At 41.4% G+C, this 17073-nt stretch overlaps 1 protein-coding gene across 4 annotated transcripts in view; it reads right to left on the bottom strand.

The window, feature by feature from the left end:
• Positions 1 to 2522: 2522 nt before the first annotated feature.
• Positions 2523 to 17073, bottom strand: part of ITGA7 (integrin subunit alpha 7) — a 114945-nt gene continuing 100394 nt past the window's right edge. For 3 of the 4 annotated variants that reach the window (XM_069970069.1, XM_069970067.1, XM_069970066.1), the window contains 11 exons: positions 15112 to 15301; positions 14831 to 14914; positions 13561 to 13640; positions 12233 to 12310; positions 10398 to 10500; positions 10014 to 10196; positions 9807 to 9911; positions 8571 to 8684; positions 8385 to 8483; positions 7487 to 7612; positions 2523 to 3672 (listed from right to left, as the gene is read on the bottom strand). In XM_069970069.1, the coding sequence (XP_069826170.1) occupies positions 3499 to 3672; positions 7487 to 7612; positions 8385 to 8483; positions 8571 to 8684; positions 9807 to 9911; positions 10014 to 10196; positions 10398 to 10500; positions 12233 to 12310; positions 13561 to 13640; positions 14831 to 14914; positions 15112 to 15301 (1336 nt within the window). In that variant the 3' untranslated portion in view covers positions 2523 to 3498. Of the gene's footprint in view, positions 3673 to 6359; positions 6477 to 7486; positions 7613 to 8384; positions 8484 to 8570; positions 8685 to 9806; positions 9912 to 10013; positions 10197 to 10397; positions 10501 to 12232; positions 12311 to 13560; positions 13641 to 14830; positions 14915 to 15111; positions 15302 to 17073 lie in introns of all 4 variants that reach the window. The other variant, XM_069970068.1, reaches the window with a different exon arrangement.

Raw genomic sequence — 17073 nt, 5'->3', positions numbered from 1 at the left:
ACGTACATTCGCTTTAGGTGATGCATATTAATAGAACAGGGTGGGGAAGCTGATGCCACAGTCTTTCTTCTGAACCACGGCCCCTAAGCTGATGAAGGCTATGCTTGGCCGAAACGCGTCCTTGTACCATATGTTTGCTACACTACAATAAAAAAAGCATAATTTACTTGGTGAGTGCCGGGCTCTTCCTAATATCTGAACATTTTTTTCTCACCTCGAGCACCACAGCCACGGAAGTGCCGTCTTCTACATATTTCTATATCACCAAGCACCGGCCCTGGCTGAAGTACTGAAGCTTGGGCTGCGGTTCAAAAAAAGACTCTGGCACTGGCCATCCCATGCCGGCGCTGTTCTATTCATGTGCAACACTTAAAGCGAATGTACTGATGGCACATTCGCTTTAACCTTGTGAGAGTAAATGGCTGCCCTGCTCCCCCCTCTTACTGGGCTCCCCTTTTTTCCCACTAAGCTACTACCTTCTGTTCCCAGTGCAGGGACAATAAATATATTGAATGCTTTACCCACCCTCACACCAAGCTTGTGGCAGGAATTACAATATGGTTTCCACAAGAGTAGAAACATTTTCCAGGGATTTTCCTGTATTAGCCTATAGTGCATTATTCTCAATCATTCTCCTTCCTTTATATTATCTCCTCCTCCGATAGTGTATACTGATCACTCATATCATATTCACCCTTTCTACACACAGCCTAATGTACATATATCACTATAGAAGCTGCGTATATGTGTGTGATATAAGGATACAATTAGCCTAAAGTGGACAGATTCTTACTGGACTGCTGGTGATTCTCTAAAATGGTATTCTATAGAATTCTATGTCATCACTTTGATAAGCAGAGCTACTTTCTTGCAAAAACAGCATCACCACAGTCCTAATAGAACTGAGTTGCAAAACCCCCGCACCTAAACTGAGGTGCTGTTTTTTTCTAAGCCTGCATAACCCCTTTAATCCATGAGGACGTATACAATGCAAATAAAACAATAGTGATACAACATTACAGCCAAAATAATGTTTATGATCTACTATCAGAATTCTTGGGGGAAATGTTGAACTCCATCTTTAGGCTGGGTTTACACACAGTATATTTCAGGCAGTATTTGGTTCTCATGTCAGGTCCTCATGGAAACCAAAACCAGGAGCGGATTGAAAGCACAGAACGGATCTGTTCACATAATGTTGTAATTGAGTGGATGGCCGCCATTTAATGGCAAATATTAGCTATTATCTTAAAAAAACGGCTTCTGTATTGAAATAATGTTACCGTTATATGGCGGCCATCCACTCAATTTCAACATTGTGTGGACAGAGCCTTTCTGTGTTTTTAATCCACTCCCGGTTTTGGTTGCTATGAGGACCTGACATGAGGACCAAATACTGCCTGAAATATACTGTGTGTGAACTCAGCCTTACAGTGCATGGTAATCTATCATACAGAATTTCTCTTGTGTTGGGATGGGTAATTCATGTATAGTTCATTTTTGGAGGGAACTCATATGAAGACACATACAAAGAGCACATGTTTAGAGATGAGCAAACTTCAAGTACGCTTGGGTTCTTCCAAACCCAAATGTTCTGCATTTGAAGAAGTTGGATACAGTCCTAGGGAGTCCCGGAAAACATGGATAAGGCCTTTTCCAGGCAGCCTTAGGGCTTCATCCAACTTGTCCCCCCGCTGGAGCGTATAGTCACCTACAACTATTGGTGTCCTGCGCCGCGGCTTAGTTCCAGTCCTGCTGCGTTGTTCAAATCCAGGGCGCGTTCACGTCACCGCTCTTCTGTCATGTTCTTCATGTTGATTTAAGGCCGTAAGTCACACTCTCCAAAGCATTCTCTATAGGAGAGTGGGACTTCCGACCTTCAATCGACATGTAGACAGAAGAGGGGTCAGAAAAGCGGTGACGTGAATGCGTGCAGGATTTGAACGGCGCCGCAGGACCGGAACAAAGCCGCGCCACAGGACACCGATCATCGCTAGTGAGTATACGCCAGTGCAAGACAAGTAAAAAAAAAATTACAGCTTCTTTGCGGTTCCCTTATCTCTACACATGTTCAAACAGTAGTAATATATACTGAATGCACATAGCAGTAAGCTTCTATCATTTCTATATCCTATAATGTGTTAAAACCAACAAAGCTCTGTAACCGCTGCTGTAGAAGGTGTGCAGTAATAAATGCTATGTGTGGAAGAGATGAAGGTGTACTATAGACAAGTAAAGGCTGCTCTGTGATAAATGACAGGTGAGACCATTAGTAATAGATACAAGCTCAAACATGTTAATACCAAGACTATATTCCATCTATGGCTCAGCCAGTGTTTCTTAGACATGTCCTGGTGTCTATCCGCCATCAATGTTGGTCCTTAGAATACCTATACATACAATGGAATCAAACATTATGCTACGGGTAACCAACAATAGTGATGTACTTATAGAGTAGTGGTTATGGTCTGTTTGTAGAGACCTTGAACTTGAAAAATTGAAATAATACATTTTGACATAAATTACGGTATTATAACAATCGCAACTTTAATGAACTGGCGACAGTGATGTAGAGTAGTGATCTCCAACTTGATGCTCTCAAGCTGTTGGAAAACTACAGCGCTAAGCAAGTCTTGACAGTCTCTGCCTCTCACGGCATTCTGGGAGCTAAAAAGTTTCGGGTTGGAGACCAATGATCTACAGTAGATACAATGACTTTGCATCCTGGTTATCTTGACTAGGTCAGCAATCGTACCATTATAAACAGCAGATGTGTTACCTGGATTGTCATATGAAAAATGAGCTACCTATATGCACTGTCAGTAAACCATCCATAAAGGCACTCAATAATACTCATTGTTACTGACTCGCATTCACGTCACCAGTCTCTGGACCTGGAAATAGTTCATGATGGTCAAACCATTCAGACTTGAAATGCTATATAGGTTTATGCTTCACAAGCTGGGTATGGAGGGTATAAGCTAATGTTCACTCTCTCACATATATACATTACATAAGGTCAAGTTTTTTAATTCTATTTTATAGTCTCATGATTATTTTATATAAATGTCCAGCTATTTATCTGTACAATCCTGAAAGTCTCCCGGGCTTTAGACTTGCAGGCAACCAGTGATTCTACAAGTATCAGTGACAATGACTGCAGGAAGGAATATATCCACATTGATCTCCATATTCAGAGGGCTGCACGGGACTTTCCATAGTCTTCTCTGGGAGCCAGCATTATTCTATGAAGATTCAGGCTTCAGACGTATTCCCCTTGGTGTTACTCCAAAGGCTGTAATGTGCTGACGTCACAGACGTGACTGATGGGTCTTAGCAATTCAAGCAGCAGAGATGTCTCCAAATATGGTCATTTCTCTATATACAAAACAGCATAAAACCAAATATATAAGAAACCACCCAAAACCAAAGGATCCAGCCTTCCCGTTACAAGGATAGTTCACAGGAAGGGTCTGAGAGGAAAGATAGTAGAAGACGTTATGAAACGTTGTTTATGGAACCATCTTCAGTCCAATTCGTCACCCAGTCTTTCTTTTTAATGGTTCCTGTCTTCTCCTCTAGGACCATAGGTCGCTCTTCCCGGGGAATTTTCACAGCATGGTATTGTGGGAGTTTCTCATCCTGGTAACTCTTCCTCTTAAAAAACCCACACTGGGAAAAAAAGAAATGAAACATTAAATGAGAACAGTGGGATGGTATTTTTTTTTTGGCCCTGTTTACATGAGCATTGCAACCTATTCAAACATCTAAGGGTTCCACTTCTCCGACCCCCGCTGATTTAGAGGATAAGCCATAAATTTTCAAAGCATGAATAACCCTTTTCAATAGTCCATGTCATTTCAAACAACTTTCACCACCGTTTAATAGCCTATACGAGAACTAATATTTCTGTACATATTTCTCTGAAAGGTAAATCATGGCCTCTCTCTGTTGTTTCAGCAGCACTGCAGTGCTTAGTGTAACCTCTTTCTTGCTGTGCTAATGCTGTTTCTTTCATGTCTGTTCACATAGCACCTCACAAACCCAGTGCACCAGTAACCCTTTCTCCCTCCATCTCCCATCTATAGTAGTATACTGTGTAAATCGTCAACACAATGCCAGTCTGTCCAATGCTATTTCACCAGCACTATGTCATTGCATCACAGAGAAGAGTTTGTGCTGATCTGTAAGGAAATCCATGTGCCTATACAACCGGCAAAACAGCCCAGCTCTGGTCCCACCCCCTGAAATGGAGAGGTTGATAAAAAGCTGTCCACCATGAGGTTAGGGGGCTCTTGTAACAGCAATGGGAACACTAAAGCCACCTTGTTTAATATAACCAAACCATGCAGGTTTTTCAAAATCTTTTGAAACAATGGATCTGCTTTAAAGTGTTACTGTCTGTAAAAGAAATTGACATCACAAAGAAAATTTCAAAAATTTTCATCATTTGGGGCCTCAGTACTGAGAACCCCACTGATTTCTACATGTAGCTGGAAGAAGCATGTTACTGTGTGCTTTTGCTTCCCAGATCAGACCTGATTGGCCTTATTGCAGGAGACGGACTCTAATATAAGTATAATGAGCTCAATTCCTGCAAAAAGTTGGATCAAGTGCTGTGCCAGGACATAAAGTGCACATCCGCACACTTCTGTCAGCTATATCTAGCAATCAGCACTGAGACCCAACCAATTAAAACTTTTGACATACATGTCTACCTGACATGGCAGAAGTTCTTTTTTTAATGACTTATAGATATGACGCTAAAAACAGTGGTTATAAAAATAAAAATCTGCTAAAAACTTCAGTACTAAATGTATCCAATGATCCAGTAGGTCTCCAACCCCCCTTCCCTACTCACCTATATGTTAATAAATACAGCATGCAATAATTTTCTTTTTCATTATATCAGTTGTTGTAAGCCAAAATTAGATGTGGGTCTAAGACACTGAAGATGGACCTATTTTTATTTATTAAAGCTTCCACTAAATTTCTTGGCTTACAAATACTAATGCAAAATATCATGCAAAATATCAATCACAATACTGTAATATCATTAATTTGTAAAAGAAAATCATACAAAATACAAATAAAGTAAAAAAAAAACACACACCATTCCAAACCATACTCATAGCATGCACTGACCAACACAAAATGACCCAGTGACCGACCCAATCAGCACCTCGTTTTAATACTTTTCAAAGGATAAGATATGAAAAACCTTGGGGTGACCAGCTCAATCTCTGCTACATAGAGCAAAGATAAGCTTCACCTGGAGACAGTGAAGAGACTGTGATTTTACCGCAACCCCCACTAATCCACAGATAAGTAAATGCTCTATCACACAGGATGATTATTGACTGAATAATCCAATTTTGTCTTCATAATAGGCCCACAAACGTCCCACCTCTAGGACCTCCATCTATCGCCAGAATTGAGTCTTCCAACAACCAATTACCCTAGTAAGGCAGAAGCCCCAATAGAAATGAATAGGATTTATGGAAACAATGTAGCATAGCAAGCTCTGTTGTTTCTGTGGCTAGCGAGTTTCCATAATTCCTATTTACTTCTATGAGAATTACAGAAATAGCAGAGCACAGCCAGCTTTGTTATTTCTATAATCTCGGCTACCTGTCCGTTTCTACACTCCCTTACCAGGTGAGGATCTGTGCATTGGGACTGGGCTACTGAGCAGGTGTGACCACCAGCACTAGACACATTATGGGGAAACACAAAGAGGTAATCAAAAGAACACCAGGGGGCACCAAAACTAATATATATACAAGCAATATCTAGATAAAGGAGCTGTTTGTCATTAGTCCTATTGAGGATGTCTAATGTTTTGCCTGATCTAACAAAAAAAAATCACACACACTCCACCAGTGCACGTGAGACATTCTATTGAATCAAAAGGACAGACAGAACTTTAAGCAGAGATCGTGGCATAAACTCCGCTTGAAACTCCGCGCAGATTCTGTAATGTAAACATAACCTCATATATCTAAAAAAAAAAATAAAAAATAAAAACTACTTTAAGGGTGCGTTCACACCTACAGGATCTGCAGCAGATCTGCAGCAGATTTGATGCTGTGTTCAGTTATTTAAATGAAATCTGCTGCAGAAAATCAGCTGCAGATCCTGTAGGTGTGAACGCACCATAAAAAAAGAACATACACAAATAGTACTGCTCCTATGCACATGGCTACTAAGTGGCTTCTGTGGCCAAGACTCTCTGGCTTTTAAGGGTTAAAAAGAAACTGCATATTCAACAATTGATTAGTTATCAACAAACTCATTGTCATGCGTGGAAATATGAAACACTATGCAAGAAGTCATGACACACGCGTGCTGGATGTTACCAGCTAAAACTCCATCTCGACTTGCTTCTGTAGCTCAGAGGGCTGAACCCCCAAGTGTGCTCGGTAGTAATTTGTGGTATACTTGGCTTCTGCTGTTTCCCTCTTGAAGAAACCACACTGAAAGGACCATGTGAAGAAAAGGTGAGCCATACACTGTCAAGGCACATAGCGTGAGGACATGATGAAGTCAAATGTAGTAGAGTGCCAGGAAGTAAGTGGAGGCATGGGCCGAGTATCAAAGACATGCAGAATATTCTTCTACATACAGAGTAATGTGAAATAATAGCATATTAGGAAAGGAGAGGAATTCTATGTACTAGTCTGCAATTAGGAATGATTCTAGCTGAATCGGTGCCTTCACCTACTCCAAGAAAGAAACAGTACCTGCAAAGTGTACTGTATACCTCTATATAATCATACAGTAACAAATAAGTGCTGTATTTCCAGACCTTATTGCCATGCACTCCTCATCTACATCCAGCCATCATTTGCAGGCCAGGAGGTCAATACAGCCCACAGAACAGAATGAGGGAGAAGAGGGGAATGGTGTGTAGCAGAAAGTATAATTTACAACCACCCCATGGAATATGCTTCCCCTAAAGGGATTCTGCAATCTGCCACCTGAGACGAGATATTAAGCTTGCCTCACGGCCGATACAGCTCATCTGAAATATTACATTCCGGTAGGAGTAATATAGAGATCACTATCACTTTTGATGGAAGGAATAGTGCAATTTCCTTCATTTGTCAAAATGACATGGATCCCAACCAAAGTAAACTGACTGAATGTAACAGCATGGGGGTAAATACCTAAGAAACATCTGTAATAATAGTGTAGAATAGTGTGTATTGATACTATCATGTGCACCCAAAACTTAAAGCTATAAGTGTATAGGGCAGAATAAATGTACTATACAAAGTGGTTTCTGTATGTCAGGTGATACCAAAGAAGCCTGGACTATGTTGTGCATCACTAGACACAAGTCTCTGGTACATGGGCAATGGGATTGTTAAGTGTACCATGTAATCTGCTGATATGACGCCTTCCCCATCACTTCTCAGGTTGGCTCATTCTGGCCATTTGTAAAATATAGGATTCTTATCACAGGAAAAAGTTAACATCTCACCTTCCAGAGGACTAATACCAACAGCAACAGGAGGAGTATGCCCGCCAGTACTGCAATAAGGATTATCCACCAGGGGATACCCCAGTGAACCACAACATCGAGGTCTGAATATAGCATCATGGAAATCTGCAAACAGACATAAAACATTTACAGGTTACCCACAAAAGAGTCAGACCCCCCCCTTTATGTCGGGCTGCTGACTAATGCTTGATGTATATTGACTAGTGATGAGCGAATAGTGAGATATTCGAATATTCGATCGGATATTCGATCCCATTAAAGTCTATGGGAACAAGTATTCGATTGGTGAACAACATCTATTTGATCATTTGGAGGGTGAAACCGGAAGCTTGGGGATTTGACCGCTTATCGAATATTTATTGAATATTTGCGGGATATTCGTACGAATATGGAATATTCGAATATCTCACTATTCGATCGAATATCTATTCGATCGAACAGTATTCGCTCATCACTATTTATGACGTCAAATTTGTATTGTTATTGTGGTTCATGTTTTCACTCTCCCACTCATGATACTGAGTTTACATTTTCCTGTAGCATATTGGACAAAATGTGGGGAGTTGTTTTTATTCCTTTTTTCTTGTTGTTTCTGTATTTTCTGTTCTTTCATGCACAAATATATTTGGAAAATGTATATGAAAATGAAAATGGAAACAATTTCATAATAAACATATTATTTTATTCACATGTGATACACATATATTTGGCTAAGACTTGAATGATCTGTGATGAGCTGTATCTTTCTTGAAAGTTTTTCAAATAAAGTATGTAAAAAAAAAAAAAAAAAAAAAAGGAGAACTACATTCAAGAAAGAAAATATCCCTATACGTTGTATAAAGACTATAGACACTAGCAGAATAACATTGGTGGGTACCTGTGTGGTGGCATCTCTAAGCACCAGGTTCTTAATACTGGACTTGACGGTGATGTTTGCCCTGATTACCAATTCTATGTTACTACCAGATGGATAGTCCTATGGATAACAAGTACATAGGAACATTAAAAAGGAGCCTTAACATTGTAACAATAAGAGTAACAATGTAATAATAAATATAGTCACCTCTAAAAAGCTGCTGTTCCAAAGTCGTCCATGAACATTGAGCACCACCTGCTGGTCAAAGCTGTACAGGGGACAGCTGAAGACGACACAATGAGCCGTTCCCTGGGCACAGTCCTGGCAAAAAGAGCACGTCATACATTTAGTATGTGTTTATAGTGTGTCAGGGTTTACAGACAGATTTATTCTTTTTTTTTTTTTTGACAACGTATCCAAATATCCGAAACCACACATATTGAATTTAAAATATCATAAGCAAAGCATGTCAATAGACCAGAATACAGATATGAAGACATTAGCTGTACAGTGCCCCCTGCTGACCAGGCTGTACAAAGGAGATTGTAATAGTCCAAACTGGCCATAAGTAACTTATAGATGTCTCTGTTTTTAGATGTACTCTCATCTCAGCTAATATGGTTATACGTGTAAGGCTCATCTAGTTAAATATTTTATAATGGAGTTTGTCTTGTGCAGGAAGATAAAGATTGTAGGAAGCTTGCAAGAGAAGCGCTCAGCTGCACGCTTCTCCCAGCTATATCTAGGGACACTCAGAATCCAACATCGAACTCTCTAGGACACAGTAAATGTTTTTAACTTTAAGTACCATGGTTCAGACTCCAGCCGTGAGTAAAATCCCAGTGGTGTTAGATGTCAGTGGCTGTAGCTACCATGAAGGCAGACCATGAAACTGCTACGGGGCCCGAGCAGTAAAGACGAAGTGTGGTCTGCCTTCATGGTATTTGCCACTGATAGTCCCCTCCCATCCAGCGGCTCACACCAGGGGACAGCAGCTGCACAGCCCCCCAGTGTTCGTTCTCCCAGCTGGAAGAACAAAGGAATGCCGGGCCAGTTGTGTATGGCGGGAGGGGGCACACAGGATTTATGGGGCCTGTACAGTTGTTGCTTAGATTTGTTGATTTTATTAAGCGCCGCATGTCTTTTCGTATGTCCAGCACACTACACAAGTTGCTTCCCTGGTGCTGCACTTTACTGCCATAAGTTATAGTAGATTTGCCGGGATGCCATAGCCATGCCGGCAGTTATGCCACGCTAAGTTTTATTGCAAACTGAATTTTAGCATAAAGTTGACTGGACACGTACTGTTCAATGTCTATATATATGGGTGGGGTTTACAGAAACCCGTTTCCAGACTCCACACTAGATTTTCTTTTCTAGGAATTCCCCTTTAAATGTATAATATACTCTGTGCCCATATTCTTTGCATCTCTCAATAATTACCAAAACAACATCCTTTTTCTTTGGCGGATAGGATAGCGACCATTGGCCTGCAGAACGCTGACTTGCAGTGGGTACCAATGAACTCGAGTCGGATCTCCCTGTATCCTAGAAAGAAATTGTAGAACACAAAAAGAGGGTTTACAGTAAATCAGGTGTATTATTCGCTATATGGAGTAAGATTACACAGAAGCCAGAACTATTACTTACCAGTTTTAGGGGGTTGACTGCATGTATAGGGCTGCACTCCATGCTGCGACCTGACTGAGCCTTCTCCTTTAGCTGAATCTTCATTGGGTACAGCAGCCATTTTCCATTGGCCAGTTCATGTGGCCACATAAGGTTTAGGTATGCAGAACCCAGGGTCCGTAAAGATTTTCCTCTGTTGGAAACCTAAAAAAAACCTGATTATAGGCCTCTCTAAGAACTATCTTACTACACTGATATTATATGTAGAAATAGAATTGCGTTGCTATTATTTCATTGGATACTGTCACGAATAGGGAAGGGTTGCAAATTTTGCACCACAAAGAAGGTTTTCCTTAAAGTGACACTAGGAGACAACTGCTTTGTTAGGGTAATAAATAGACTTACAGCGACTTCAATGTCCACAGGGCTGCCCACATCTTCTTCATTTTTCATTGCAGACTCGCCCTTTACCTCCCCGCTGTAATACAGTCTATTAGGTGTGGCCTCCCTAAATAAGAGCAAAACACAGACCCTCTTAATAACACATTAATATCTGGCATACAGTATTGCAGGCACCCCCTCAGTAATACATTAATATCTGGCATACAGTATTGCACAGACCCTATCGGTAATACATTATTATCTGGCATACAGTATTGCATGGACCCTATCAGTAATACATTATTATCTGGCATACAGTATTGCATGGACCCTATCAGTAACACATTATTATCTGGCATACAGTATTGCAGGGACCCTCTCAGTAATACATTAATATCTGGCATACAGTATTGCATGGACCCTCTCAGTAATACATTATTATCTGGCATACAGTATTGCAGGGACCCTCTCAGTATTGCATGGTCCCTCTCAGTAATACATTATTATCTGGCATACAGTATTGCAGGGACCCTCTCAGTAATACATTATTATCTGGCATACAGTATTGCATGGACCCTATCAGTAATACATTAATATCTGGCATACAGTATTGCATGGACCCTCTCAGTAATACATTATTATCTGGCATACAGTATTGCAGGGACCCTCTCAGTAATACATTATTATCTGGCATACAGTATTGCATGGATCCTCTCAGTAATACATTATTATCTGGCATACAGTATTGCACAGACCCTATCAGTAATACAATATTATCTGGCATACAGTATTGCATGGACCCTCTCAGTAATACATTATTATCTGGCATACAGTATTGCATGGACCCTCTCAGTAATACATTATTATCTGGCATACAGTATTGCATGGACCCTCTCAGTAATACATTATTATCTGGCATACAGTATTGCAGGGACCCCCTCAGTAATACATTATTATCTGGCATACAGCATTGCATGGACCCTCTCAGTAATACATTATTATCTGGCATACAGTATTGCATGGACCCTCTCAGTAATACATTATTATCTGGCCTACAGCATTGCATGGACCCTCTCAGTAATACATTATTATCTGGCATACAGTATTGCAGGGACCCTCTCAGTAATACATTATTATCTGGCATACAGTATTGCAGGGACCCTCTCAGTAATACATTATTATCTGGCATACAGCATTGCATGGACCCTCTCAGTAATACATTATTATCTGGCATACAGTATTGCAGGGACCCCCTCAGTAATACATTATTATCTGGCATACAGCATTGCAGGGACCCTCTCAGTGATACATTATTATCTGGCATACAGTATTGCATGGTCCCTCAGTAATACATTATTATCTGGCATACAGTATTGCAGGGACCCTCTCAGTAATACATTATTATCTGGCATACAGTATTGCATGGACCCTCTCAGTAATACATTATTATCTGGCCTACAGCATTGCATGGACCCTCTCAGTAATACATTATTATCTGGCCTACAGCATTGCATGGACCCTCTCAGTAATACATTATTATCTGGCCTACAGCATTGCATGGACCCTATCAGTAATACATTATTATCTGGCATACAGCATTGCATGGACCCTCTCAGTAATACATTATTATCTGGCATACAGTATTGCATGGATCCTCTCAGTAATACATTATTATCTGGCCTACAGCATTGCATGGACCCTCTCAGTAATACATTATTATCTGGCATACAGTATTGCATGGACCCTCTCAGTAATACATTATTATCTGGCCTACAGTATTGCACTTACTGATATAACTATATTATAGTATTGATGCATGCCCCAGGATTTTGTCTCTTTCCGGCATCACGTTTACTTACCCAGAGACATAGAGAGGAAGTTCAATAATCACTTTGGCTTTGGCAAACTCAGAAGTAAGGTTTTTTTGCTCACTTATCCTATAAAGACACAAACATATTGATGCTACTCCATTAAAATATAGTATTTATGTGATGGAACTAAGAATCTTTACTGTATATTTATATAGAATTTTGCGCTAATAAGAACTTTATGTGCAGGAACACCCATCGGTCTCTGTGGAGCTGCACGTCCAATTTCCCATTCTCTCTCTATGTACACACCTTAGTTTTTTTGGAGTGTTGGAAGCAATTAGAGTAACCTGAAGAAACCCACACAAACACCGAGAGAAAATGCAGACACTGTGCAGATGTTATCCCTGGTTAAAGGTCTTATAAAACTGTGGGCCTATCATCAGGATTAGATGGTCTGCTACCTGACATCCCCACCAATTAGCTGTTTTAAGGGGCCCTGCATGTCTGACCACTGCAGTGCAGCCTCCTCTGTGTTTGCTCCGCCTTGTGGTGGCGCAAGGTACTGCAATGCTACCTCCTCTGTATTTGCTTCGCCTTGTGGTGGTGAAAGGTACTACAGTGCTGCCTTGTTTATTTGAATTGGATAAAGCTGCATGCAGTACATTGCACTAAAAGTACAGAAATGTAAGAAAGACTGCTGTGGCAAACACTAAGGCTGTGGTCTGGGGTGCTCGCGTTAGTGCCATTGCTCTTTCTATTTTCATCATTGGGTGTCAGGACCCCTATCCAAACAATAGGCAATAAATGTTATAAGGCTGGAAAAACTCCTCTAAAGGGGTACTCCGGCAAAAATCTTTTTCTTTCAAATCAACTGGTTTCAGAAAGTTATATAGATTTGTAATTTACTTCTACTAAAGTCTTCAAGTACTCATCTGCTGTGTGTCCTGCAGGAAATGATGTTTTCTTTTCATTCTGACACAGTGCTCTCTGCTGCCACCTCTGTCTGTGTCAGGAACTGTCCAGAGCAGTAGAAAATTCCTATAGAAAACCTCTGGACAGTTCCTGTCTCGGACAGCAGTGGCAGCAGAGAGCACTGAGTACTTTTAAATAGAAGTAAATTACAAATCTATATAACTTTCTGAAACCAGTTTATTTGGAAGAAAAAGATTTTCACTGGAGTACCCCTTTAATGCGGTTAATTTAGCAGGTTTGCACCTTTACAGCAACAAATTATCTCCTATAGGTACTAACAGCCGGGCAATTTACCATGAATCATGTTATAATGTTGTGTTGCAGGGATATAACATCTTACATTGTTTGTGCACCTGAAGAAGTAGTGCTGAGGCAATGATACATTATATGAGACGGTGACTTACGTAGCCAGCTCTAGCTGCACCTCCAGCTCTGTGGTCTCCAGGGTAATTCCTTGGGTGCTGATAACCATGTAGAATGTTACCTGAAACAAAAGGTCACTCATCAAACAGAGGTCGAAGTAGATTACAGCTGAAAAAAAGAAACATAAACACTATAAGCTAAAATAAGTTGCTACTACAGGCAAGCACAACAGCACACTCATTCAAAGCTCCGAATGAAGTGCACCTTACAGCCCTTCAGCTGTTGCCAAACTACAATTCCCATCATGCCTGAACAACCAAAGCAAAGCTTTGTTGATCAAGTACGACTACTAAAGTGGCTATCTGGCACCACCAAGACATTTTTACACAATAAAATAACAAAAGGAGTAATACTCAACTGACCGATCCCCTGCAGCTGTCACACCAACACGTCCTGGGATTCTGTACTAGTCTTTTTTTCATTGGCTCCAGAGAAGACATGTGGACAGCACAGTGACAACTACAGCCAAACACTGTCTGTGGCAGTGAGGCATTAAAACCAGCCAGCTAATGGGGCACGTACCTTGTTAACACTTTGTTGCTGGAGCCCAGTGAAGGACATACATTAGTGGGGAATTAAAGAAAATCATCAAAATGTCCTTTTACTGATTAGAAGCAGATGCTACAACTTGTTCTTTTATTCTAATCTGTTTCTATTTTTTTTATCTTTAAGTTTTTTTTTTATTTCAGGTTTTGTACATTGTTATGAGGGCAGCCATATAACAGCATTCAGGGACATGCTTTACAGCAAGACTCATGGACATAGATGACAATAGACAGACTCTGTCCCCTTGAGACGATTGTAAAACATTACTGACCGTAATCTGTGACCTTTGAAAAGGTCATTCCACAGGGAGCTGCTATTGTCTCTATTCTCTATCTACTGTTGTCACATGTCGCTGCAATGCTGTACAGATCACTTTACAGCAGACTCGTCCTATCACCACAGATAGAACAGAAAGTTTTAGATTACTTTTAGCCCCAGTGGTGAGAATAAAAACTCATGATCTCGGGATTATTTTATAATATAGGTGAAAAAAAGAAAAATTTGAAAAAGTGCCGAAAAAATCTCTTTTGACGACTCATTTCCTTAAAGTAAGCATCGGCATCGGGGCAGCAAGGGATAGGTCAGGTGTATATTACTCTTTTTGTTATTTCCTGGCATTTTAAATAATTTGTCTCTTTTAAGCAGTCCTCTATAAAACAAGGTCATATACACAGTCCATATATAAGAATAGAAGACAGCACAGACCTCAGCATTTCTCTTCATGGGGTTGCCAAGTTCACACACTGCCTGGGATGCGTTCTCATTGGAAATACAAACCACTGACTTGTCCTGCGGACAGAAGAAGGTTATACATCAGCCCCAAAGAATCAGCATAATAAAAGCTATAAAACATATGACTATGATATTAAGACTATTCAAAAACTTCTACTAATCCTAGAAATAAGGTCAGAGATGCTTTACCAGACTTTACCATTGATCTCAATTTGACAAAGCCATTGCTTTCTAATGGTTGATATATTTCATACCATAGCTAATGCTGCTGGACGAACACCTGAGTAGGACATGGTTTCGGGGAAGATGGCGATGAGCTGAGCGGCGTGAGCGTCATCTCCGTCAAGGTGGGGATGAAGTGGGTCAGAAGGAAAATTACTGACTGTGATCTTTAGCACCACATCCTTCTGGTCCGTCAGCGAGAACACCGGAATCTTGTTCTCTCTACAGAAGAAAGTTTAGAATCATCAGATTGGATTGTTCCTTACAAAAGAGCAAATAAGTAAAAAAAAAAAAGATAGATTACCATGCTGAGGTTACTGAATATTATTATATCCTTGCCATCCCTACCGCACACCTCTAGATCCACATCTCTATATACTGCCAGGTAGAAAAGCTCTGTTCCAGGCTGGACATCTACCACATTACAAAACAATAGAAAGGTATAGTGACTGGTAACGTCGATGCCCCCATATTGCTGGAGCATGCTGGGTAAGGCTTTGTTCACACGCTGGAAGAGACCGGCTGTTCCGTGGCCTGGCGGGTCACGGAATGGCGAGTCTACTTAAAGATCATCCCGGCCGGTACTGCAGTATTCTGTTTACCCACTACTACGACCTCTATCGTAACAGTAGTGACTACTTTGACGTCCAGCACCAGAAGTCCCAGGTCTTCGGCACTGCTTGGATCTCCTACCGGATTCCCCCGGCCCCGTGGACTGGCTGCATGAGGTAGTATTTGATCAAGTGATCATAGCATGACCACCCCAAGTGAGCGGCTCTTGTGCCTGCATTATATTCAGATGTCTCCTGTACAGCCTCCTGACACTAGTGGCTGCCTTACTGTATAGGTATTTATAATCTTCCCTTTGGCTTTAGGTGTTCATTGGTGGCACTTTATTGGCATTATTATTGGTGGGGCCGGCGCTGTTTATGGAGTTCACCTTGTAAGTAGGGTCTTGTGGACTGCTGTTAGAAGGGGGCAGGTCTTACTATAATGTATTGTGTCAACCACAATTTTAAACTGAATGTCCTCTCCAGCCTTAAAGGACAACTCCGGCGAAAATTTTTTTTGGCTTATTTAACACACATTACAAAGTTATATAACTTTGTAATGTGGTTAAATACCCGGTCTGGCCCCCTTCCCCCACTTTCCGACCCCTGACCCCCCACCCCGGAAGTTAAAGAATATATACATTACCTATTACGGTCGTCACGGTTCTCCTCTCTGGTGTCGGGTGACGTCAGACCTGGGGGGCGGTCCGGGTCTTCTTCCTCTTCGGCGTCTTCATTGAGAGTGCATGGGAGAGAAAAGGCTGCTGGTGCACATGCGCACCAGCAGCCTTTTCATTGGCTGGAGCGCATCACATGGCTTCCAGCTTGCTCAGCCCTGATTGGCTGAGCTTGCTGGAAGCCATTTGATGCGCTCCAGCCAATGAAAAGGCTGCCGGTGCGCAAGCGCACTGGCAGCCTTTTCTCTCATGGACCCGGAAGCAAGAGACATCGCTGGACGGCGGACACAGGTGACGGTGAGGCGGACGGCGGGCGAATGGAGTGGCGATCGTCACCGGAGGGATGGTGAGTATGGTATCTGTGTTTTGTTTTTTTTTGGGGGGGGGGTCCCGCCGGAGTTGTCCTTTAAAGCACTGTAATACTGATATACTGCAGCACTAAGCTGCATAGGGTGAAGTCAGTAGAAGGCTGGGTTACCCCTTCCCCGTGTTCCCCCCCACCCACGCTAGACCTGGAAGTGTGGTGCATTAATGGCGGACAGGGGTCGACACGAGATGCAGTGAGTATAATGCACCACACTTCGGGGTCTAGCGTGGGTGGGGGGGAACACGGGGAAGGGGGCCATTCGCATGCATAACACACATTACAAAGTTGTATTACTTTGTAACGTGTGTTATTTTGTGAATAATTGTTTAGCACCACACTACCCCTTTAAGCTGTTGTACATTCTATTATTAATACACTAATATTTAATCCCTACCTGCT

The sequence above is a fragment of the Dendropsophus ebraccatus genome, chromosome 5, assembly GCF_027789765.1.
Source record: "Dendropsophus ebraccatus isolate aDenEbr1 chromosome 5, aDenEbr1.pat, whole genome shotgun sequence".
In the NCBI taxonomy this organism is placed as follows: domain Eukaryota; kingdom Metazoa; phylum Chordata; class Amphibia; order Anura; family Hylidae; genus Dendropsophus; species Dendropsophus ebraccatus.
This window is presented reverse-complemented; position numbering and strand designations above follow the sequence as displayed.